The sequence below is a fragment of the Dicentrarchus labrax genome, unplaced genomic scaffold, assembly GCF_905237075.1.
Source record: "Dicentrarchus labrax unplaced genomic scaffold, dlabrax2021, whole genome shotgun sequence".
Classification (NCBI taxonomy): domain Eukaryota; kingdom Metazoa; phylum Chordata; class Actinopteri; family Moronidae; genus Dicentrarchus; species Dicentrarchus labrax.
This window is the reverse complement of record NW_026136702.1, coordinates 12,630,259-12,657,416: the sequence shown is the minus strand read 5'-3', so window position 1 is coordinate 12,657,416 and position 27,158 is coordinate 12,630,259. Positions and strand designations below refer to the sequence as shown.

Genomic DNA, 27,158 nt, shown 5'->3' with positions numbered 1-27,158 from the left:
GTAGTGGCCTTTGATATTGCAAGAGTTCCTAAAGTGTATCACAACACTTCTCATAAAACATGTAGCCTTCTGTTTCACATAGAATATATTTGTCATAAAGTAATAGTCATTGTGCTTCTCTGCTATTAAGAAATATATTTCCTGCCAAATCCAGCCAGGCAGCAGACATACCTAAACGTAATGAGTCTTCTCTACATGTTTTATAGTCAATATATTAATGAAAACGGTTGACAGGGATAAAGTAAAGTGTACATTGGCATAAGTAGCTTAGACTGCACTTTTTAGGGGGCATTTTCTCTTTATTGGCAGCACAGTACAGAATGAAACATGGAGAAAGATTGAAACTGGGTACGTTATGGTAGATTTCTGGGCCACCAGGATGCTGCTTGTGCTCCACTTTTCGAAATATATATTTTTAGATGGAGAAAATCTTACCCCACATTCTCTGTCTTCTGGGCATTTAAATGACAGAGAATGGCATCCTACTTTTACTCAGTATGTTCAGTAGTGTGTTGCAAATCACTCAAGTGCTTTTATAAACAGCTGAATAGATTTATTATAGTATACGTCAAAGATTATGAAATATGAACTGAGGACCACAGGCTGCAAAATGAATCACATATTTCTTTCCTTGTTTATATAAACAGTGCATATGACATAAAAATATAAACAGAAAGAAGTATCACTGCTCTGTTTGCAAGATATTAAACTTTAAGTAGAATGACACAGAAAATCATTTACAGTCACAAACTGTACAACAGTTGGCAGAAGATAGGTGCAGGGCAGTAAAAGCAAGAGCATGAAAGAGTGGATTATATTTGGTTTATGTACAATTCTGTGTAAAAATTCAGGTGATATAGTTTTCTTTCTCTATATAGAACAGATTTTTAAAGGTTACACTTTTATCATGATTGGATTACAAGAAACATTCATTGAAGGTTGGAGGCTAATTGAAACACTTGATAACAAAAAGCAAGGTGACGAGGGGAAGAGAGGTAGACAAAAGGGAGGATAACAAGAGAGTGAGAAGAACTAAGGATATGCAGTGGGATTTAGAGAAGGATAGAGCAAGATTGCAGAGAGGGAGAAAGATAAGAGAAAGTGAGGAGTTGGCAACATGCAGATGGGATTTTAGTTGTTTTTACTCAGCAGGCTCTTCAGGCTTCTCTCTACAGCCTCATCCAGCTCCTCCTCCAGCTCCTCCTTTTTGGACATCGCAAGTTTGGACTGATAATCACGCACTATCTGGTCTATATAAGGGGCACTTTGTGTTCCGTGCAGCATAAGAGTCCACTCTTTCAGGACTCCGCGCTGTGGCTCCTCACCCTGAAAGCCCACCTCCAGGACCCAAGTTCCGCGGGGGTCCTCGCCCCAGGTGTGGGTGGTCATGAAGGGCCATTTGTCGAAGCCCACCTTGGAGTCGTCGTCACGGGGCCTTCGGCTCAGCAGGATGGACTTTGTGCCCATGGGTGAGGTCATGTTGATGTTGAGGTCTCCACGGCGGCTGGCGTTGACAGTGACCACGGCCTGAACATGCTCCAGGTAGCGGACAAAGTTGTCCTTACCCTGGCAGGCTTCAGTGTTGATGGCCAGCACCAGCTTGTTGCCAGACTGGATTTTGCTGGGGAAAGAGAAACAGGTTGAACAAGTTAAAACTGTATGGCAGAGAGACTGCGGGAAGTCAGATATGTTAAAAATTAATAAAAGTCAAGTACAATGAGTAAAATAAAGTAAGACATAATAGAAATCGGTAAGACTATGAGAGCAGATTAAAGAACTATTTTTGTCTTCTTACAGCACAATCAGCCCTGCTTCCTTTGGAATGCCCCAGTAAAAATACAGTGCATGACCTATTTTTTCTATACAACCATCCAGCCCTCACAGAGAATCAAGCCTCTTTTTGAACCCAATCCCTCATGGCTGATGATTGTCATGTCTGTTTACTTTACCGTGTAATTCATCTCCAGTGAAAGGACTAAAATACCACCTTTTATATTTGGTGCCACAAACATTTTCACATAATGTTCTAGCTGCCACCAGTTTGAAGTGATTTTTAATGCTTTCTCTCCAAAAGACCTAAATTATCTTATGGTTTCATTCAGAATTCGTAATTTCTCATTTACTTATATATGTGTAACACAAATCTAGATAACCAAGAATAGACCTTGAAGTGGTATTATTTTATTAACATTATTGTAATTACAACATTGCTAGTGATCACGTTGATACCTTCTGTACTGCTAATTTTCTCTTTTGAGAGCGGTAAGAAAAAGTTTGTGCAGTAATTACTGTTAGATGGATTTATACAACTGTACTGTAGAATAGTGTTTTTTCTATAGCTAACTGTAAACTTGATTGTTGTCAATAAACTATATGTGTAATATGTTCTTTTTTTTTGTCACAATGGATTTGTTCAGAACAGGGTGTAAAAGCAGCCTGGTCTTGGTACTGCTGTTGCTTTATGGTTGGGAAGAGATACTGCTGTTCCCATCTCTTTGGGTGATGGAAAGAAAGAGTGAGAACACAGCAGGGCAGGGGTGGTGGCTGAAGGCTATGAGGAGGCTTAATAACATTATTAGAGGTCTGAGGCTGCACTGCAGGCGGTGGGAAATCAGAGGGGCAACAGGAACAAGGCACAGAAAGTGAACGAGTGAGACGTGTGGAACAGCATTCAGTTTGAAAAATGATTAATAGAGCACTATGCTGAGCACAGAGAGATGAGTGCAGCGGTGAACTGCTAAGGGCTGATAAAGCAAATTACTATTCCCAGAAAAACAGAACAATTCACAGTGGGGTGTTTCACAGTAAGTTACACCCTACAATGCATGTTGGGAAATTTGACAAAAGCAAATATTAAACTGTTTTTTTTCCATTAACAACATGACTCTACTGACGTGGGTTGTTATGTCTACAAAGAAAGGGTAAAGAAAAAACTTTAAAGTCGAACTTGCAATTTACTGGCCACTTTCTTTTTTTCTCTCCACCTGAAAAGCGTCATTATTGTTTAGTTATCATTGCTAGTTTATTAGGATGTATGACTGTGGGTATGACTAAATCTGGGAGTGAACATGTTCACATTTCACTTTTGCCCCCTAAAACGGTTTTCTGCGCAGCAGGTGCACAGTTCCCATCAGATAATGTGCGAGAGTAATTACAGCAGTCGGTCATAGAGCAGGGAGAGGGATGCCTCTGAAGGGCAGGACCAGTGGAGATTAAAAACAACCCCGCTGCACAGTGGGGCACTGTGTGCCAGCTCCTCTGATAATGAGAAGTTCTCCTCCAGCTAAGTAAGCCACAGCCAGCCAGAGCAGCTATCAGATCAATGCTGAGCAGTGTGTTTGCGAACATGGCTATGTTGGTGCTTATTGCTTTTCTCTGGTGATACGCTATCATCAGAGGTGGTCTTGTTGTAATTATATCTCTACCACAATAGACGCAGCAGAAGCCCTGCAGTGCTGCTGTGGAAACAGTGAACTGATGAGAAATATGACACAGCCAGCGTCACAGCCTTTAAAACACGGCTTAAAAAAATCTTTAAAATTCATAATTACTCCCTTCACAAGCAGTTATCCTTTCAGATATTTAAGGTTTGTCCATGTCAGGGAATGTCTAAAGTCACAACAATAATGCATAAGAAGGCAAGTCCTCTTCACCATTTACATATGATGTCCTCAGGGATGCAATACAGGCCATGTGACTCTTAAGGGACGCTCCCTCTTTTATCTGGCACTGCACTCAAGAGAGGCGCACACACACACACACACACACACACACAAACACACAGAGAACACTTTTACACTGTGTTGTCGTGACTGCATCGTCTGTGGAGCACTGATTTGAGACTAAAATAAAATGTAAAAACATACAGATGTGCCGTATCCACTCTGTTTTTTTTATCTTCACTCACACACTGTCATATGTTAAATGCAATACAATGCATGTAAAAGCTCCGGGTTAGGTCATGCACATCTACACACAAGAACACCTCCACCTGGAATCCGTTCCTGGCTGTCAGTCAATCTAATTGACAGTGCTTCCAGGGCATGCCATGCTGGGCCATTTGTGGTGCACTAATTAGACCGAATAAGAGGGCTTGCCACTGGAAACTACCAGGCATCACACATGGGAGCTCAAGTCCTCAAGATATGATGGATGGATGGATAGCAAAGCCCTTGTATTGTGTGTGCGGACAGGAATGGGGGCAAGAAGGAAGAGGAGGTGAGAGTGGAAAGGAAAGGATGACAGGGAGGCTGGAAGCCCACAGGAAAAAGTGAAAGCAAGACTGTAGATGGAGAGGATGCGGGGAGGAAGATAGGGTAATACGACTTGATGTGGACACAGGGAGGATAAGATGATAAGACGGATGCCTTAACTATAGCTGAGGCTGAGCTGTATTCAGTTGGCTGCAATCTGCAACTTTACCAATAGATGGCACTAAATCCTTCACACTGCTGCTTTAAAATGATTATTTTTATCAAACTGAAAAGATTTCTTTTCGGTTGTAACTTTCACTTAACGTGAGACGACACTAGATGTTTGTTTGGGGTGTTAACCATAATCTGTCATACAGAAATCCAGTTTACATGTCTAAAGGGTAATGAGTTAAGCAACAATGAGCTGTCAGGATATCAGTCTATGTCATCACGAATCTGCGGACCATCAGACAGACTGAGCAGCTAATCTAAATATTACAGGGTTATGAAGTGGACACTCCCATCGCAGATGTTTTATTGAATTAGGCCTCACTGGGATTACCCAGTAATTAGATGAGTGTGTCTCTTGTGCTCAGCAGAGATTTCCTTTCAACATCTTGGTAGACACAATTTGAAACTGTAGAATGTGTAATATGAAGTATGTCTTAAATGTCCAAAAAAAAAAATTAGCAAAGACATGACTCACTGGGTCTCCTGAATGGATCCGGCTACACAGTGGAAACGCTCAGGCACTGTTTTCCATTCCTTGGCCATTTTCACCATGCCCCCAGCGTCCAGCACACCATAGCCAAACAGGTGGTTGAACTCGAGACCCACGCCGTTCCTTCTCCACTGGTGGACCTCGTCATGGAGCTGGTTCCTCTTGGAGGTCAGGACTGACAGGTGCTGCATGTCTCTCCATGTCAGGTTAGGGCTGGGGTAGGCAACCAGTCATACATAGGTCAGACACAGGGGAGAGTGATGGAGAAGAAACAATATTTTAAGTTAGAAATAGCAGCAAGAAACAATGAAACATTTCAAGTTTAGCACAAATTAAAGCATCTCTGATTCATGCTTTTGCTTTAATTACAAGCTTTCAATTATCTAAACATCACATTGTCTGCACTTTGAGGCAGATGGTTGCCTTTGTTTGTGTCTCCCTCTGTTATCTTGGCTGTGTGTAGTGACAGCTTTGTTCTGGCTGACTCAATGACTGCTGCCGTTGCATGATTCAAGTGTGTTTGGGCAGTAAAAAGGCCGTGCACTCGTCCTAACAACCTCGTGGGTTATTTGCCGCCGGACAGGGTGAGCATCCGCTTCTCCCAACAGCAACATCATTATTGTGTGTGCAGAGCAAACAGTGCTTCTTTACTCAGCTCCACTAGCTGGTGTCAGTTAATGGCAGGAGAATCTTTTCAGCCTTTAATGTGAGAAATGAAGCATCTGAGGGAAAGGAAAGGCTCTCCTCTGGGATTTGAGAAGCAGTAATTCTCCAGGTTTTAGATTTGTCATACTTGTTTAATTACGTGTGGGTGGGTTTACTTAAGCGGCATATGTTTTCAGTAATTTTCTGATCCACAAGGAACAGTCTGTTCTGAATTCACAATGATTATAAAATAAACTCCAACCTATACCGCAGTGTTAATATAACATGATTATCAGATTTAGTTCTAAACATCAATAATAGACGCTTTGGTATCACCATTAGCCTACATAACATTTTCAGCAGGGTGAGATAATCAAGTACTGCAGTGTGTTTCATCATCGAGCACAGTCTCTATGCAACAAGCATATGAAGTACAGTAATAACTGAAACATACACGCTGATCCCATCTCAACAATATATAAACTGTATTATTTTAGCCTTGTACTGAGATATAAAGAGCACTGATCCAAATATGATTTGTGTCCTTGGCACAAACACATAGAGTCTGTACTTTGTGGGCGACAGAATAAATGCTGTTTCACTTTTCATTGTGATAAATAAGCAATTCTGTGAAAAGTGGAGTCATGATTCGTGCTTTTATGGAGTTCAGACACACAGAGAGAAAATTAGAATAAAGGATATGAGAGATGGAGATTGACAGAGGACGTTAAAGACATCAATGTGATATAAAAGCTCAAGGTTGTAATTTGAAAGAAATAGCAGCTCATAAATTAATAGCATAAAACCTGTTCCTTCAAATCAAAGATTATCCAAATCTAACGGTTGAAAGCATATTATTTTGAAATTATACCTTCTGACCAGCACTTTCATCAGCAGAGAGGAGTCAAATAATTTCATAATATTCATACATAATACTGTTTTGTACAGACAGTCCATCTAACAAATATTGAAGGAGTGTGGAAGGGATACATACTTAGCCTCAAGAGCCAGAGCAAAGACACCGGCTGCCTCTGGAGCTGCTGCTGATGTTCCAGAGTGACGCAGTGTGCAGTTCCCGTACAGGTCTGTGGTAGCCTGAAATAACCAAATCACACACACATATATTTTTTTTCCACTGAGAAAAGTGTGGAAAGAATATTCCAGCCATTGCTCTCTGGAGAGATGAAGTTACTAAAATCCCTCCCCCTCTCCAAAAAAGTAGATTACCTTTTAATCAGCCGAAAGTACAAATGCATAACCCTCTGCCTTTTCTAAATCACTGCCCCCACTAATTTCTGTACAGTCCCTAACCAACTAACTCATTCAATATATAATTTTCTTGGAAAGCATTTTCTACACTTTTGCTTTATATATAAGTTTGAGAACAAAAACAGACAAGGAGAAATAATAATACAGAGTGTACACTGATTGAACCGTAAACACATCATGTTATGTTTATATTTACAGAATAAGCATTTCATTATTTAATTTGGTGTCTAATTAGAAATGACAACAGATTGACTGAAATTAGAGGGGAAACCCTAGGGAAGATCCGTGGCTCTGTCAACAGCCAAAGGTGATTTGCATAATCATAAACACAAACACTGCTGCCTTTGTACACTTGAAAATTATTTTTATACACCAACATGGTACTGAATGTCGATCTAATTTCTTCATATGTGCATGGTAAGATATAAGAGCAGTATTATTAATCATCACAAGGTGAGGCAATTGTCGGCACCTGTCTGTCTTTTCAAGGATGGTATTTGCTTTCTTGTGGTGACTCACCGACTAATTTCTTCAGGGATTCTTCAGGAGAAAGAGATATAGCTTATTTGTGTATGCTAAGATTAGTCACTAGATTCACTTAACAATAAGCCCTAATAAACCATTTCCTATTTCCTATCATAACATATCCACTGTCTAACATACTGTGATCAAAACAGTATGGCAGCTCCTCTGAGCATCTATGGCAAAATGATGCATCTGGATGTCCAGGAGGGTAATCAGAAAATAGCTATTCCTCCACCTGAACCTCCATTTTTCACAACCAGCAAGCAATTACAGCATAACAACATATCAGGCTGAAAGGCCTAGGATACACTGACTACTGGGCAAACTGAAAAGAAGCTATTTACAGTTCAATCTATGAATGAGGCCACATCTTTGAAAGATATAAAAGTAAAAGTATTTTCACATATATACAGTGCCTACTGAAACAGACAATTTCAGGGGCTGAGGAAGGTCAAAAACATTTGCCAAACTTTACAAAAAACATTTGAGATTATTTATTTTTTTTAGTCACCTAAAACATATTTTCTTAAACACCAACGCACTCACCACGCCAGCCTCTGGGTTCCTCTTACGTCCGTTGCTGAATGTGGATGCCAGGGTGGAGGAGCAGCTCTCATCGTACAGGGCGGTGCGTCCATCATTGATGGCTGAGTTGATGGAGATTGTCCACATGCTTGAGGCATAACCATCACAGTTGCAGTCGTCATAGCTACCGCCATCTCCTGATGCCCACACGTAGATGCTGCCTTTTCCTCCACGTCCCTAAAACAACATCACCATGATGAAGGAAAAGTATGTCACAGTTCGGCTTATTACTAGTGGGACTTACATGGGTGAAATGAGAACTGGGAATATGGGAATTTCACCTGATGGTAACTATACAGCAGGTGTCTGTGTGTGACAGTTGATTAATTATGCATATAATCTAACTCTTCATGATCAAAGAACATCTGTGTCACAGTAAAACCTCAGGCTTATGATAAGTTACTGTGTCTATCTGGGTAAAGTTGGTGGACAGGAAAGGAAGAACAGCTGCAAACTGCTCCACACAATACAAGCACACAGTATTCGAGAACAAAACACAACATTCAAGCAAAAGATAGCACGAGTTCCAAACTGCTCCACAGCCTTCTGCCCACTAACTAGTATTAAAGTGGATCTATTTCCAGAGCTAAACAGCTTTTAATTACCACTATTCTATGCATGCATTTTGTGATGCCAACCAGCCTGTTATTTTGTTATAAATAACATTACAATCCTACTGCCTGTGCCCACTGAGTACAGCAGCCATAAAATTAGAAGAAAAGCTAGTGATTGGTATTAATGACAAATTACCAATTAGCAATGTAAAAACATAATTACAGTTGAGTTTCTCAGATCATAGGTGACAGCAATAACCTGACCATCTTTCATCTTTAACCAGGATACAGAAACACAGCAATGCCATAAGGAAACTTTTTGAATTGAGAAAGATAACGTATATGGTTATATTTAGTCAAATATTGAAATCTATTCAGAAGAACAAGCAACAAATAGAAACTCACAAGCATATATGGTCTTTTTCTTAACTTTAAAAAAAAGGCCTAAAAGCCTTGCTTGCTGCAGCATTCTGAACATAGAGCTATTCTACCTCTATTTAGTTACAGCAGGTAAAAAAGCATTAAAGTAGTCAAGGCGCAAAACCATTTCATGTGCCTCTTTTTTGCAATGAAGCATAATACCTTCTGTAAATTTAAACACAGTAAAATGTCATCTTTGTTATGGATAGATCACCTTGAAACATGAAACAACTGACTGTGGCTCCACGCAGAGAGCATCCTCTTCATCAAATGCTGCACCTGTTTCTACAAAAGGCCGACCGTTTCCCAACAGAACAAAGGATCAAGTGGAAGAGGAGTGGTATGTCCTTCCCTTCACAATGCTTATTTCTGTCGCTCTCTGTCTGAATTGCAAAGACAGGTTGGAGCATCATTGAGCTCAACTATGACCTTCAGGCCTGCTGTAAGGCTTCCTTCTTTCTCCTATAATGTGCTTTTAATATTAAATGTCCTTTCCTGCACGGTGCACATCATGTTCAGCCTACACAGTAGCTTATATAAGTGATCATTATAATCTAAGAGGCAGATCAGCAGAGTGGCTGCTTGATTAGTTGTGTTTACACGATCAGAGATTACAGTTAGCTTTGCTCCTACTCAGCTACCCTGCCTGAAACGGGGTCATTTCAGAGCAACCCACACCTGCCTGCACACGGTGCATGAAGATTAATCAAGCAAGTAATTGGCAGTGGCACTGTTAGCATGGCAACTCTGTGTGTGTGTCCAAGAATACTGCCCTTCAACCAGAGGGCCTTTAAGCCCCCGTTGGCAGGCCTTTGAGAGTTTTCACCTTGCTGAAGTGTCCTTGAGCAAAGCTGGAATGCTTAATTAGGGCCAAAAGAAACTCTACTCTGACTTTTTGGGTGGCTATGGTTAATTAATAATAACATGTTCTTGTGGAATGGAAAGTAGTGTCGCACGTTAGAGATGCTATGGTGGATTGACTGCCTGGTGACATCCTTTGCCCTAAAACTGGCTGTTTGAAAGATCGGTATTAACACAAAGTACAGAGGAAACATCAGTGTGTAGCCCTTTTCATATTTGTATTAATACAGTACAGTAGAACTTAACACTTTATTTGGATAGCCTGCCTACAGACGTTTATAGAGTATTTATAACATTTCAACTGCTTATTAGCTGAGCTTCAACAACCATTTAACTCTGCTGTGGTTAAGGCTACAGTATGTTCATTATATATATGTCATGTATACTGGATAGAGTAGTAGTAAGTAAAACAGTTGAAATGTTAGAAATACTCTTTTAACTATCTGTAGGCAGACTATCAAAATAAAGTGTTACCAGTTACTGTCCCAATGGGGCAATTTGGTTTACAGACATCCATAACAAAAAAGAATACTAGGACTAAGAGTCTGGAGCTGTAGCAGCTCTGCAAGCTAAAAGCTAACAGTATGTGAATATGCTCACAAAGACAATGCTATCCTACTGTTCAGCAGGGTACAATGTTTACACATTATATATATTCTTCAAAACCAATAGCGGACAGAACGAGATACCTAATTTACTTATTAGTGCAACCTTAAAGGAGCAAAATCAAATTAATTGAAAATTGTAAAGGGTGAATTGATACGGGTAAAGTGGCAAAGATCATTTAAATTTCCACCAGTTCCTTTTAGGCACAATTTCACATTATCATGAAACCTGCACCACAGAGGGTATAGGGTTGCTTTCACCTTGTTAACGCCATCAGCCATAGCCTGCAGCGTGAGCTCTCGGGGTCCATCCACCGTCTTGCCGTCATCAGTTGGTCCCCAGCTGGCGCTGTAGATGTCAATAACCTGGGGCATGTGGCTGATGGATGATGCCTCAATGATGTCAGTCATAAAGGGTTGGTCCAACATCCTAATTCCTGAAGGAACAACAACTCAATATGAATCTGACATAAAAATTCTGGCTACCATTGGTTTACTGTATTGTTATTAATGCTGGTATGCAGTGTGGCAGCTACACTATTTTTTTTTGCATATAAACCCTTTACAATATCAAGAAGGTGAGCTTTGTAGCAGCACACAAATCAAGCAGTCGATACTAATTTTCTTATTTCGACTGTGTTACTCCCAGAGCTAATTTCAAGAAAAATCAATATGAAAAGGAAACATGGAGCTGTCCAGATTAATGGTGTTGTCCTTTTGCTATGTGGATTCTTACTGACCTCTGCAGTAATTTGCAGTAATTCTATGAGAAGAGGTATACCATTTGAACGCACTTCACTACCAAACAATGCAGCACAGTTCTTCCACAATTACCTATATTATACACAATGCATACAGTATTTCCCTCAGAGTGAATCACCCTTATCACACCTTTGATCCTTTCATCATACCATTATCAGAACTGCAATTTGCTAATGTCGCTGTCTGCTTATTGTTATTCCTCTCACTGTCCAAACTGCAGCTTTAATATGACACACACCTGCCACCTTGGAGTTGTAGGCGACTCCCACACCGCAAATGTTGTTGTTGGCTGCCGCAGACACCTCTCCAGCACATCGTGTGCCGTGACTGGTGACAGCAAAAAAGCAAAGAATATTTTTAAGAAGATTTACATGAATTTACATAAATTTGCAAAGGATATATTGTGGGTTAAGTTTAAGATAAGATTTCTCAGATTAGATGCAACTCTTGTTTTTGTTGACTTTGTGTCCGACTAGAATAGGGAAAGGTTTAGCATTTTCTGTAGCCATAAATCAATTACAATTAGCATAAACACTCTGTAATTCTGTGACCTGAAAAACATTAGCTCGTGGAAAGATGACAAGATTTATCCATCCATTCATCCATCTTTCATCTGAGTCCGACTGAATATGTTTACACATATCAGTGTTTTGTGTGCACCATGTGATGTGTGTCTATCTCTCCATCCCTCCGCTCCCCACAGGGACACTGCAGAGAGTCAACCCCTCTCTCCCAGCATGCTTTGCTACAGACAGGCAGCTATTTATAACAACCAGCTGATTAGCCAGCGAGTTGTGCCCGACAGTCAGCAACTGCTACACTGGCAAACCCAAATACTCCCTTCTCACTCCCACAGACAAACGCACACATATACACACACTGATACATCTGAGCAGATGGAGGCACGGTGGAGGAGGAGAGGCGGAGAAAGAATATATTTCTCTTTGTTCCTATCCTCGACATGTGTTGTGGTGGCAGTGGATCACCCAGTGTGATTGGGAGATGGGGTGGCAGATAAGGCGTTATCAGACAGAAGGTCGCCACTGTGAACATTGCGACCCTGAGATGAGACTAGACTTGCACTAGTCCTCCTTTATCTACTTTATCTCCTCCAAGTGAGCAGGTAAAAATAGACATTATGTTTTCTATTATGTTGTGTTGGACAACAGCTCTGTTTATACTGCACCATTATGTCTTAATGGAACTATGTGGAGAGAAAATCAATAGAGGAGAGCTGCCAGACTCCAGGGAGAGCACACCCATGTGCACACAAAAACACAGTAGAGTATGTGTGTATAACCAGGGGTTGGCTGGGTGAGCTTTACCTGTTGAACCAGTCGTCTGTGTAGCGAGGAAATGGGAAGGGGTCATTGCTGCTGAAGTCATAGCTGGCATCGGCATTCTGAAAGGACCAAATGGATGCATTTACAACAACATCGAGACATAAAAAACAAAAGGAGAGAAAGCAAAGAGGGGGATTTCATGGTGAAGTGCTGACCTTATCACCGCCTGGTCTGTCATCTGGATGCACCAGTTGCGAGTGATTTTGAGTTTTTCCTAAACATGGCTGGCTAGTGTGAAATACTGATGCTATACTTATAGTTTATTAGCTGGACGTAGCTATAAACAAAGACAATTTAATGGAATAGTTTCACATTTTGGGAAATATGCTATTCTTGTTAAGAGTTATATGGGAAGATCAATACAACTCTCTCCATTTGTGAATGGGTAATATGAATCTAAAGGCAGCTCCTTATCTCCTGTCTTTAGTAATGATGGGCAGACCATCAGACAGACACCAGACAATGATTCTCGCTCATTCATTGGTTGATCCGCTTCCCATGCCTGCCCCACCGTAACAGGCAGTGTGAGCAGAGCCCTACGATAACAGCAAGCAGGCGTGGGCAGTATGAGTGGGAAAGGTCTGTGATTCATGTCTTTCATGAGCAGAAAGAACTCAGTATGTTTCACAGGCTGACCCCGTACATACCAGACACTAAAAAGAGTCGTTCAGAAAGATTTGTTTCTTCATTTTCACCCATATCTGGTTTTCAGCTTAGCTTGGCTTAGCTTAAAGACAAGGAAGAGGTGGGGAACTATCAAACTAAACCTCCAGCCAACACCTGTAAAGCTAGCTAATTAACATGTTACTTTGTATATCATTTTAATACAAAAAATAACAACTTCTAATTTTTCCATTTCATTTTTTTTGTACAAATTAAACAAATAAAATGTAATTAGCATGTTAATTAGTCAGCTTTAGAGGTTCTGGTAAGCAGCCAGGCTGTCTGTTTACAGACTTTATGCTAAGCTAAGCTAAGCTAACCGGTTGCTTGTTGTAGCGTCACATTTACCATGCAGACATTAGAGTCGTATTGATCTCCTCCTACGACTTCAAGCTTGAAAGTGAATAGGTCTATTTCCCCAAAATGTCAATCTATTCCTTTAATACGTTGAAACTGCTGAATCTGTTAAGCTGAGAAGCTTACAGAAACAAACTATTGCCCAAATCTAACTACAAATCTTTACTCTGTGGTGATACTGGAATAATGTGTGGCCACAGCGGGGATTTCAAGCTGAGAAAATAATGACCCAATCACTGCCAGCATTTAATTCCACATGGCCAAAAGTAAAAGAATCAGAACGAACAGCAGCAGAAAAGCAGGAGAAAAAAGATGCAGGAGACACATCTGCCACTGCCAGAGACTCATTAATGCAGTCAACATAATTATCAGAATAGCCGTGTCTGAAGAACACACATACAAACACAGACGCGCAAGATTTAACGGACATCTTCTGGAAAGTCATATTGCTCTTTCTGTAACGCACTTCCAAAGCTGATACAGCTAGCCTATTGCAGTCTGCTGTACTCTCTTCTTTACCTGTCACTCATGTCACTTGGAGTGGTATCTGTTTTGCTCTCTGTACCCAGTGGTGCTTTGTGTGGTCATGAGTATGGAGAAGACAAAGCCTGTGTTCATTAACCATAGAGGCAAACACATCATATCAATCTTGGGATTGTTTCCACGCTCGGGCCTGACAGCTCTGCTGGCTGGCATTTAGAGGAGGTGACTCAGTCAGCGACAAAGAGAAAGGAAAACGGCAAAAGCTTTCTGACCCAATGGAGAAACACCATAATTATCATGATGTGGAGCAAGTAACAAGAGGAAAGTAGAAATGCTCACGGCAACTAGGGTTGCATGTTGAAGTGACTGTAGAGAGAGGTGTAATTGTGGTGATAAATAGAAGGTTAAATGCCATCTAAACTGTTTCTCTCATTTATGAATACTCCCTGTCTTTCTTATTCTATCTTTGTCTTTGCAACTCTCTGTAAGATATGTAGATGTCAAAGAAACAATAAGAAAACTGTAAAAAATCAATAATCAGGTGGCACAACATCTGCAGCCAAAATGTAAAAAGTTCAAGAATTGGCTTGAAAGAGGAGTTCATTATTCACAGCAGAACACTTGTGAAGAGAGAACATGCTGCTCCTAAACAGGTTCTGTGCTCACATCAAGAGCAGGAGTGTGTTTTTTTTTTCATTAAATGGAGGGGAAATGCTGAGCCTCAGTAATAAATGACACAGGGGCATATCCATGAATCACTTGCTGTGTTTCTAAGACTCATATCTTCTGCTATCAATCAGACTGTGCTCTATTCCAGTGTCAGCAAGTGTGCAATCAGGGTCAGAATAATGGATTGTGCCCAGTTTCAGCCACCTCACCTTTCCCCCGGCAACCCTTGTGTGTTTACCGTCCGCAGAGCGAACAGTACGTGAGAGAGTAATGACTTTCTAACGTACTGGTATAGTGGAGGCCAGTATGTCCTGTTGTTCTAGTTTCAGATTAAATAAATAAAATAAAATGGGTATTTTTGCATTGGTGGAAAATAACTAAATACATTTCCTAAAGTGAAGTTCTTGTACTGTATTTGATTTTTTCCATTTCCTGTTTTCCACTAATGCATCTAAGAGCTGGAGTTTATCTGCAGAAATGTTATATAAAAAAAGAAATAGAAAGAATACAAATGTATGTAGCAGTTTTTTCTAATTTCCATTAATCATTTCACCACCCCTTGGATTTCCCCCGTGACCCTTTGGAAGAGCTCCTGTGAATAAACTACCTAACTAGCTCCAGCTCTACCAGCTACAACTGTAAAATGCTCCTCATGCATCAATGCATCAGTGTCAACACATCAGTCACAGTACACACTTCTCTGCAGAACAAGTACTTTTACTTTTGAATACATTGCGATGGTAATACTTCTGTACTTTGACTTAAGTAGGCTTTGAATGCAGGACTTTGACATTGCTGTACTGACACTTTTCATTTTGTTTTGGATGTGTTTTATTCCTGACCTATGCTGATAATGAAGGGGACTCACTGACAAAACATCCTCATGCATCTCCCTTAGTGCCATTTATTATGTTATCATGGCTGATTTAAATTGTCCATTTGGTGCTGATAACCTAATCTATAATCTAGGAGAGCTGACACAGGATTGCTGTATAATGTGACCTTGCTTGAAAGTCCTTTGAAAGATGCTTTAGAGTAAAAGCGCTATGAAAGAGACTATAATACAAGTCCAAGCCAACTTTAAAAAGATTAAAGTGAAGATGTCTCTGACTCTACTCTTGATTAAGGGCTGTGAACATCATCTTAACCCATTACTGTCACACTGTATGATGAGCACCCAACAGCTTAACATTTCTTGAAGGTCATTTTTTTAGACACTCATGCTTTTGATCTTGTTTACTCCCTCTCTCCACCTACAATTTCAAACAAAAGCAACAACATATGAGATGAACTTCGTGGTAATGTGACATCATAGCATGTTGTCATGGTAACTTCCCAGGATGTACAGAGGGAGTATCACCATATTCCTCAGAAGGGACACAAAATAGCACACCTCTGCTCTTTTCACACAATTCTCTTTGAGACAGAAATTAAACTGGCAATCCACTGAGTAGCCAAACACAAAATCATATTGCTGTATTGACGTATTGATCAGGTGCTGGCAAGCATGGAGATAAGAAAAAGTAACTGTACACTCAGGAAGGAGGCCAAACTCAACATCATAATTGTCTTATATAGGAATTCAATTAGTAATGTCCACCAATACTGTCATCTGATATTAAATACTGTTAAAGGACGGAAATAAACAAAACAGTATATCTGCTATTATATAACTTAGTAGTAAAATACTAGAATCTGTTTACATGTATTTATTTATGCAAATATTGTAAGTACTATGACTATTGGCCTTTGCAGATAAATGTGCCATGAAATTGACCTACCAAGTTAGAAATTTCTCATCTCAGGACAAACACAATCTCACAATTAATTCACCATATCAAAATGTATTTTATGAGCTGTTACAGTATGATCATCGCACCAAATGAGAAATCCTGAATAACAAAAAGGCCCTTGCATAAGCTAACATTTGGTTGTCCAAGGCAGATACACATATTCAGGCAAAGATCCACAACCACATAATCAATTTCAATCCAAGTGAAAAACGCGATGAACCCAAAATGACATTTTATTCTATTTTTTTTAATGTTTTTATTCAGCTGATAGTAGGAGGTCTTTGTTGGTCTGCGGAACACCATGACGACGGTAACAAAACAGGATTACATACACAGCGTCTTTCTCTCTAGCACGCGCTCACACAAACACACTTTAGATCTATGCACAGCATGATCCGTCAATCCAGTGGAGTGTGTTCCTGCATCACCCCAGCTGAGGCTGAGTGTTATTTTTGGGCCAAGGCTCATCTCTGTTCACAGGCAAGAAACATGCAAAAGCAGGCAAACATAGTGGTAAGTGTAGAGACACATGCACAAAGAAAAGAAACACACTAACGCAAGCCACATTTAAAAGGTTCACAAAGTGCGCACGGTACCGGTGTAATCTTTAATATCTCTTTGTAACAATATATTTATAATTAGGTAAGATAAGTAGACAATTTACTGACATTTCTCCATAATATTTTTGTGAAAAAAGCATGGACATGATTGTCAAAGGGGGTGTTTTGAGGGCAACAAAGCAGCATAAGTCAGTATTTCTCAAAAGTTTCTCTGTAAGCTTTGCATTTGAACATCCTTGGATTCAAGACGACAGCATAATGCAGTCACACTGACGGAGCTGCAAACTTAATAGTCAAATAAAACTAAGCCTTCTGCATTTCCTTGTTCCATTTAGCAATTCCTCTTGTCCTTTAAGGTTTTATCAGTATTCTGGAGATAGAGCATCACATTATGCAGCGCCAACTACCCTGGCATTATCTCTGCCTGTGACAGATCGGCCTGCCATTGTGCCTGCCACAGTGCAGTGTGCATTAACATTAAACAGCTTGGCTGGCCGTCTGCCTGTCTATGCGTCCTCCAGGAATACAAGGAGACTCGGCAGCCATGAAGGCAACTTGGAAAGCACCTGTCACTGCCAATGGCATGCCACACAAAGCCTGTGAAAACCACCACCTGAACCCCATGCTTCAGTTAATAACAGCACTTCAAAGGAATGAAGGAATGTATGAAATCCAATAACACTGAGGTACTCACATAATTTGATGCCAGGTCTGGATGTAGATAGTCGATGCCTGAAATGCGATTTTGACATTAATCAGTGATATAATTAGGCATGAGAGGGAGTGCTTTACAGAGGATAGTATGACCTCAAGTGTCTAATTGCAATCACACCACATTTTCATTTAGTTTTGTTCTTAAGGCCACTAATGCATAATTTAATTCTGACAAAAACAAACAAATAACAACAGAATGGAATAGTGCTGAAACAACTTGTCGATTAATTCCTGCTTCCAGCCAAATTAGATTATGTGTAACTTCTATCTAAAAATATAATAAAATGAATATATTTGGGTTTTAAACTGGAAATCTGAGCATGCCCATTTGGGCTCTATTGTTGCTAGGTTATCACAGGTATATCAAGTGCCTTTAATATTGTAATTTTTATATTATAATATTACATTTGTGCATCAACTACCTACTTGCACACCTTATTCCTACTGCAGATTCAAGCTACCTGCAGTAATTGTACCATTTTTAAAATATCAGTCGAGACAGGGAATAGCCAAAGGCCTTGCATTCACAAGTGTGTCGCATCTGGTTGCTACTCTTTGACATTTTACCAGTGATACAGTCACACAAATTCTTCAGAGTAATATTTGACAAAGCATAAAGTTAAAAAATATATGTTTTTTTTGTTAACTCAATATTTGGTGATTTTATGTTTAAATGTCAGGTTGAGAACTTTTCCCTACATCTTAGGCTTAAAAATTTAAATGTTTTGACATTTTGTAGATACAGTATATGGTTTTGACTGCATATTAACATGTACCTTTTGGAAAACATCACACTTTGACAGAGAATGACAAATCAATCTCAACTGCTACATGTACTCTTTTGACAAACTGTCAACTATTCATTGCATTGTTTATAAAACAGATGTGAACAAAGCAATTAATTAAATCAGGATGATTAATGTAATCACGTTTAATTGAGTGCTTTCAGAAAGCTCTCAAGGGTAAGAAACAACAGCACTTAATACTCACCATCGTCCATGATTGCGATGGTAACTCCTTTGCCCGTGTAGCCAAGTTGCCAAGCTTCAGCCACATTAAGATCCAGCCCAGGGGTCCCATCTGCCTGCCCTGTGTTTATCTAATCACTCAGACAATATGGAGAACATCCATGAGTCATGGCACCCAGGTGAGCCACCATTAGAAAATCAGTCAACATGGAGGATGTGCGTGCGTATATGGGAAGAGGAAGCTATGGATAAAGACTGCTTGGGGGCGGGAGAGTGAATGTGAGAAGAAGGGGAGGAAAATGTCAGCGATATGGCGCATTCATCTGATGCGGCAGATGAATGCTGGCGAGCCTGCCGCAGCATAAAAGTCACGCTTGCCAGTTAGGGTAAACAGGAGAGGAGGAAACTAGGCGGCGCGAATGCAGTGATTAGATGGCATGGGCAGTATTGCCAGGCTAATTAAAGAATGAATAACAATGTTGATTCAGGAAGTAGTGGGGAATATGCCTGGCCTCTGAGTAATTAAGGTGGAAGAATGTGGGTTGGTCTTAAAGGTCAGGCGGCATGCAGGCAGCTGCTTGGCTGATTACTCACCAGATACCACTGTTTGGTGAATAGAGGGTCACTCATGTTGACTTCAATATCATTGATATTTCTGTAGCCTCGCTTCTGACGACCAAAACCCTCTTGCTCAAAGACATTCTTCACCTGTGGGAGAGAGCAAAAGAAATATCAGGTCATGGTCAGTTTTTAAAGTCTGCAATGATCTTACAAAACCTTTTCTGAAAGGATCATACAAAGAGCAAAATGAAAATCCAGACAGTGCCTTTGCTGGGACACATAAGTAAAACTAGAAATAGGATTCCTTATGATGGGCCAGATGTAGGCGTGTGCTGCTCTGTGCACAGGAAATCAGCAAACCCAGCTGTGCTCTACTACTGTGTCATGAAGGCAGAACATGATGTAAATCAAAAGGGCTATTCTTTTTCTCCTAATCAGAGGGGCTGCAGCTGGAGCCAAGGCTTCCAAACTCACCTGCCATACAAGAGATGTATTTTTTATTTTATTTTTTTTTCTCAGTACATTTTCAACAAAAAGCCACTGCAATTACACTAACAAATACGCTTGTGCTTCTTTGAAACATCAAAGACACTTACGCAGATGAACAGCTGTGTTTTGGATTACAAATGCTTATTGAAAGCTGCCACAATACCGTTTATCAAGCACTAGAAGATAACATAGGACAGAGCACATAAATTATAGGCATAAACGTCTTAGATGAAATTCAGTTGCTTGATTAGCTGGTGGCTATCAACAAAATGAATGATGTTGTATTTTCATTTCTTCTCCATTTAGAAATTAAGCCACAAAGCAAACCATACTCCCAATATTTCACTGTGTTCATCTTGTCAGTAGTTATGAGGACAAAAGTAAGCAACTTTAGCTCATCAGTTGAGCTGTTCTAATTCAAAATCACGTCCCATTGTCTGCGAGGTGCCATCAAAAAGCCACCTTTTGAAAAAACTGAAGAGGTTAGGAGAGGTAAAGGAAGAACTAGTCATTTAATCTATTAGACTCTGGCAATACTTAAACCAAGCCTGAAGTGAACCTCTCCATTTGAAATGTATTACCAACAATCTGCTTGTCACCAAGGTCTCAAGGACATGGTCTGTCTCTCTCTGACTCTTTATGTGTGTTTAGGCGTACTGGAAACTGGACTATCTTTACATAAAAACTGCCAACACTGCAAAGAAATCTATACCTTAAATGTCTCATTGACTATGATTCAATTTTAATACCTATAGTGATGCTTTTGATTAAAAACAAACATATTTTTTACAGTTTCAAAGCTACATTTTGAAAATGGGTCCCTGTGGCTAAATGTTCCTCTTGTGCTTACCCTTAGCAAATTCACTTTAGTCCGAGAGAAACGGGCATTGTCCGGTGTGTTTACCACCCCAGATAAGAAAGTAGAGCAGCACTTAAGATGGCCTTTTAAAATGGCCAAAAGCCTATTCATCCAGATCTTTCTTTTATGGCATACTCTAAGCAATCAGGAGGCACACACACCAACCAATGTGTTCTTTAAGTGACAAGTCAGTCCTGACAAATTAAATCGCTATATTTGCATTTACTTCTGTCTTGGAGGATTTAAAATAAAGAAAATAATTTTACCAATGTTTTTTTTCCTTCTTTCAATTGGCTTCATGTTTCATTTGCCATCACATAATTTAATTCACATTCGGAGGGGAAGTACCAGCACTTTCTACATTATCCCTGCATTTCCCCCTTCTCTTCCATCATCAATTTAGTCCATCACTTGGCAGGAGAGCTGGTATTTCCCTTGAGACGGCATGTCATACTGCCCACTCACAACATCAAACAGTGCCCATGCACCACCATCACTCTTCACATTTGCCCACTGCCTGCTCACAATGCTTCAGTTCACTTCAAATCAAAGGACTGTGCTGCCTCTCTCCTTTCTCCTCGTCCTCATTTCCCTCCTGGCTTTCCCAGACATGTGTCTTTCAGGGTCAAGGGATGCTGCTCATTCACAATGATTTATTGTTTTATTGTTCTATTTTCTACGTTAGTGTATTTAACACCCACTTCCTAGCATGTCTTTAATTGATTTATAATGTATTTGTGTCATGTAAAAAAAAAAAATATGGGCGGAAGGAACCATGGATGGATGGGAGGGTGAAGGCATGGATGTGTGGCTGAACGGACATCTCATTGGAAATCAATGTGAGACATGGGATGTAAAAGGACAAGAGAGGATAAGGACAAGTAAGCATACAGAGGAATACAAGGAAAACATAGCAGAGGAGTCAGAAGTGGGTCAACATGCTTCACTAATAGCGTCCAACAAAGAAAAGGGCTCCTGGGACTTCAAAACATCCATCTAATACACTCTACAGTACACTCAGTTCTGCCACTCAATTAATGATTTTAAGAATGTTCAATGAGTGAGTAATGACTCCATCAAATTTAAAAATAATTTAAATGACAACAAGAAGGCCCTTGCATAAGCTATCATTTGGTTGTCCAAAGCAGATACACATATTCAGGAAAAGATCCACAACCATATAATCGATTTGAATCAGATTTGAAAATTTGTGAAATCATTTAACTTAGTTAAACTTTAGTTGCAGATTACAACCCCCCTTGCCTCACCCTCTCATTCCAAACATGTAGAAACTACTACGCTACATAAATGTTCAAAAGCGACCAACTCTTTATTTTTGATATAACTGGAGGTGTAAAACTGAGAAATGTCCACCATACTACCTGATGAAAGATGGGAGGAAGACACTTCAGCATGATAAACAGGTAACATTAAATCAGACTAGCTGACCTCATCCATTCCAGAGATGCACAGAAATCAATAACTGCAGTGTTGCATATGAGCATGTCAAGCATTTGATTAAAACCCAGCATCTGGAACGTAGACATGCCCATGTCCTTGCTGTCTCACTTCCATTAGCTGTATTAGCTCGGTGGAGTGGCTCGCATTTATTTTCATTAGCACCTCTCACAACTGCAATTAGAGAGGTTAGTTGATTGTCAGCAGCAGGACCTCCACTTTCACCGCCTCCAACAGTGGACAGAGCTAAACAGACGGAGCTCAGCATGCAGACAAATTGTTTTATTTAGATAAGAGCTTGAAGACACAGCACATCTCTGCAATATAGTACAAAGTAGAGGTGAAACAATTTGGCAATTTATCAATGTGTCCATCATCGTGAATTAATATAAAACTATTTTGATAATCAGTTAAGTAGTTCTCAAGAAAAAAGGTCAAACATTATCTGGTTCCAGCTTCTCAAATGTGAGGATTTACTGCTTTTTCTTGTCTTACATTACCATAAACTGAATATCTTTGGGTTTTGGACTGTTGGTCAGAAAGAAAAGAAACAATTAGAGGACGTCACCTTGAGCTCTTTTAAATTGTAATGGACATTAATAGAATATTTTCCAACCTTGTAAACCAAATGATTAATAGTTAATTGAAAAAATACTCTGCAGATTAGTTGTTAATGAAAAAATAAAAAGGGTGATTAATCTGGCAATTCAAGATAATCGGCATTGGCTGATGCCTGCACTCACAAGTCCAGTACAGAAAAAAATGTCTGAGACACATCTGCAGGCAGGCTTGCCAGTGTGGTTACAATGTTAGCGCTCCTCCTTGTGAGTTTTTGGAAGGTGGTGAATGAGTCTCATGCATCCTGCTCTAAACCTAAAGTTCCTCAGTCACCATCGTCTTTTCTAAATGTTAACATGTTTCTCCCATCCTAAATGACAATCTGATCTGAAACCATCACTGGCTAGCTTTAAATATATATTAAGTTATAATGTATAGAATAATGCAGTTGAAAGACGTCTCTTCTCACATACTATACCTCACTCTCCTTTGAATACCAGTCACATTCTCTATTTTTTTAATTCATACATAATTAATTCATACATATTTGATCAAAACAACATGTTACTGTATGTGAATAGAATAATTTCCTTTGTTTTGATATTGACATCATATATTGTCCATCGGTCGCCTTGCTCTCCAAATATCTGCATCACCCAAGGAAAAACCCATATCAGTCGACCACTAAATAAAAATAAATAAAGGTAAAGGTGCCGCCCTATTATGAGGATAAACTGACATACTGTATGCAGGTACATGAATGTCTGTTACTCATTACTTCTTATTATCACTCCTTTCAAATCCAAAAATATATATCAGCAAACATATTGATACAACTTACAACTTAAAATGTAATTGGACAAAATACAAAAATGGAATATAACAAGGTAACACATTCAAAGCAAGAAATAAAATAATAACAAAAGGCAAGTCTAAAAGAGAGCTTTAGTAAGTGATTTAGAGCTGGCTATTGAATTAGTAGCATTCCTCAGGGTTCTGAGTTACCCTGATGGCAAAAACACAGTTGCTTTTTATTGAGACTAGAAAGAAAGTCAGACAGCATCAAAGATCTCAGTCTGTGATGCAGCTTATGAAAGTATTACAGCAATGTAGTTACAAAGGTACCAGACCATCTGTTATCTATCTAAAAATCAGTGAGTGCGCTTCTGTCCTTGTATTACACATATCTACCATAACTCTTAAAATTCACTTTTCAAATACAAATCACTGTTCCATTGGTGGATGAAAACAGTCATCATCATTTTTGGTTTAATATTGATGCTAGTCTGTGGAGACCACACAAATGATTTTTGATCTTGCCATTGCAGCTACAGTTTGGGTGAATGAAGAACATATGACCCGTTTATATTTAGTCATTTTGTGAATCTTAAATTTTGTTATTTAATCATATCACCATCATATTATGTTCTTATTTGATGTCTCCGACCACTATTGAATAGTATGTCCACTTTCATGATGTTGTCATCTCATTATAGTAAATTCTGCATTGATCTGGTGGCTTTTGATGTCTTGTGGTCTGTCCCAGGTGAGCTCTGTTAGCTCTGTGTACCTTTGTTGCATTCAGCTTAATAAAAAATCTTTATTTTGCAAGCTAGGTGCATCCAGCTTTCTTCCTGTAATGTTAAAGCCCTGATTTGGCACTGTATTCTACATGGATAAAAGCCTCAAAATAAGGCACATGTGTACAAGAAACACACCAAGTGTCCCTTTCGCAGTGTGTATGCTCACCCTGCGGTCTTTTTGGAGCCGCTGTCTGCTGTGGGCACTGCGTTTGCTCCGCCTCTTTGAAATGTCCTGAGGATAGAAGTGAAAGAGCCCCTCTCCAAAGGGAAGCTGGTTAAAAAAACACAAGAGAGGAAAATGGATCAGCAGAGATGAGAACAAACACAGAGGAAGCAATCAGAAAGTGTGTGAACGGCAAATGCAAAAATACAATAGATCATCAATGGCGGAGAGGGACAGCGGTCATCCTCCAGGTGGGAACAAGGGCACTGATTCTCTGGCTTTCACTGAGGGTCTATTTAAAGGCACTGGAGAACAGTGCTGGAATCAACCATAATAAATCACAAGAGCAGGCAAATGAGATGCATCATCCAGAGCTTTCCCTCCAGCACTGTGCACAGATTAAAGACCCCCTTATGCTTTAGTAACAGCCAGGGTACAGGTCAATCCTCAAAATAAATGCTTTCAGATGCGCCTGTCAAATCAAATGTGAAAATGTATTTCTCACGGAAGGAAGGAGATTATTCTTATCTTCCGCTTCTCTTTAATTCTACTGTTGTTGCCAGAACAAAATGCTCATGTATGTGATGCACATACCAAAAGAAGCAAATAAACACTGCACTTCCACTCAATGCTCTTTTAGTCATTAAGGTTTATTTGAATATTGGCTGATCGGAGATCTCTTTCTCTCTCTTTTATCTCTATTGTGCTCACATTTGTATGTGTGTCCCGGTTCTGTGTCCCGGTCTAGTTAATTAAGCAACAATAGAAGATTATTCAAGCGACATAGACATTGTTTAATGGTGCATATCCCATTAAGACAAATATAGCTGCCGATTACATAACCTGGGAGGCAAGGAGGCAGAAGATGGGGGGGGGGGGGGGTGATCTAGTGCCTACAAGAAAAGGAACTAGCAATCACAGAACTGGTGCACAACAACCACACAGAGATCACATTATGATGAGTTGCAGATCGAACCAATGAGGGTTTTTTTTTATTGTGGAGGTAAAAACAACCAAAAGAAAATCCTCATTCAGAGCAGCGCAGACACCCCTCTGTTCACTGCTACGCCTCACTAGCTAAGGCTCCAGCCAATTTCACCCACACATTTATTTTGACATGTGACAAGGCACACACACTGTCAGGGAATTATTTCCATTGGTCTGCCATAAATGGCTTGTTACGTCTCTTGACACATTGTGATGTGTGCTGCATTTGCCAAGCTATTTAATGAGACATACATCTCAGGTGAGTAAAATGTCTTGTCTGCAGGGAAGGCCATGTATGTCACCATAATGTGAATACACTATGTACTCCATGTGTGAGGGATAGAGAAAGGTTAACAAACCACGTACTCAATGTGAATAACAGAAATAAACAAGATTCTCCTCATCCATTAACGGAATTTAGGGACTAAACACGCAAAGGCGGAATCTATCATATTTTCAAAGATGAGCGCACAACTCCATGCTAGGAGAGAAATCCCCTGCTGATGTAATCTGTTGTGTTTTTTTTTGGTTTTGTTTTTTTAAGGCATCTTTCTGGAAAAGAAAGCAATCTCCGTGTGTGTCTGTTGCTTTATAGGACACACTGAAATGTGGTGTCTCTGGAGATACAAATGAATGTGGCCTGTTAAGCTTTGACTCCACAGGGGCCATAGGCCAATGGGAAACCTACTAATCAGGGCCTGCATTTAAATGACGTCATCAAATTAAGCAAAAAGTGCAATGGAGTCAAACCAGAAGAAAAACCTGGAGAAGCCTCTCAGTATCTTCTCTACCGGACTGCTTGTGTTGCCAAATACATCTGATAGTGAGATAGTGAGAGGTTTGTGCCTTGCTAGTTCATCTAAATAATTTGATTTGCTTCATTAAAGTTTGGTTTTTCCTTAAGAAAAAATATAAAATAATAGCTTCTGGTGGCAGCAATGCGTGACTATTTAAAGCCGAGCATCCCTACCTTTCGGGCACTCTGGAACCCATGTTGTGTTGCAAGTTGGTGCGCCTCATCCTGTGCGTCCTCGTGCAACTGAACCAGGAGATGGTCCGTTAAGACTCCTTCTGCAGCCTGCGTCGCAAGCAGCAGCGCGTTCAGCAGCACCATACATCCCACGGCTGTCCCATGTTGGGGAGATCCACGCATCGTGTCTGGCTTGTGTCAATCCGCCTGTCTGCCTACCCGTCGGAGTAAAAATCAGTGTGCGGGATGCTCCTCGCTAGAGATGGGAGGAGGAAGAGGAGGAGGATGTAAAAAAAAAAAAAAAAAGAAAAAGGGTCGAATCAAAGCTTTTGCGGACGCATCTCCTCGTCGTCAGCCGATGAGACCACTGGAAGTTGGATTTCGCCGAGGTGTAGCCGCTCCTGCAGCTGTTGAGGTTCGAGGGTTGGGGTTGTGTGTTCTGTGGAGCCAAACCTGCATCCTCAGCTTTCTATCTCTCCTCCTCCTCCTCCTCTCATCTGTAATTCATTTACCTTACTCGCTCGGGTACTTTCTGCGCGTGACGTTGTACCAATGGGCTCTGGCGGGTGTGTCCCGTTGTTTCCTCCCCCGGATGAGCTCGGGGACACTTTTCAGCACCTTGGAGAATTCCTCCACCAAAGTTGATAAAAAAAATTGTATTGATTAGTATCTGATGCTTGCCTTTAAAAGCACATATCCCAATCAAATGAATATGTATATTTATAGCTATAGAATTCCCTAATTTTAGATTTACGTAGCACATTTTTACAACATACTACTCCTTTTAAATATATGACATGCTGTATGGCTCTATTATGACCGGCCTGACCCTCTTTGTGT

The 27,158-nt window shown here is 40.1% G+C and overlaps 1 protein-coding gene across 1 annotated transcript; it reads right to left on the bottom strand.

The window, feature by feature from the left end:
* Positions 1-278: 278 nt before the first annotated feature.
* pcsk2 (proprotein convertase subtilisin/kexin type 2) lies at positions 279-26,812 on the bottom strand. The gene is made up of 12 exons (XM_051376315.1): positions 26,319-26,812; positions 24,365-24,469; positions 19,285-19,398; positions 18,713-18,821; positions 17,703-17,740; positions 12,466-12,542; positions 11,379-11,467; positions 10,640-10,815; positions 7,900-8,115; positions 6,554-6,654; positions 4,900-5,127; positions 279-1,621 (listed from the first exon to the last, which is right to left on the bottom strand). Exons 1-12 carry the CDS (start codon positions 26,499-26,501, stop codon positions 1,132-1,134), a joined length of 1,926 nt encoding a protein of 641 aa, XP_051232275.1. The 5' UTR covers positions 26,502-26,812; the 3' UTR covers positions 279-1,131.
* Positions 26,813-27,158: the final 346 nt, after the last annotated feature.

What these genes read in the sequence shown, in the direction of transcription:
- pcsk2 (XM_051376315.1), bottom strand. Translation starts at nt 26,501, where the DNA reads ATGCGTGGATCTCCCCAACATGGGACAGCCGTGGGATGTATGGTGCTG. An exon ending in GGCTCCAAAAAGACCGCAGG is followed by an intron (nt 19,399 to 24,364) that starts GTGAGCATACAC and finishes TCTCTCCCACAG; the next exon opens with GTGAAGAATGTCTTTGAGCA. An exon ending in TCACCAAACAGTGGTATCTG is followed by an intron (nt 18,822 to 19,284) that starts GTGAGTAATCAG and finishes CTGAGTGATTAG; the next exon opens with ATAAACACAGGGCAGGCAGA.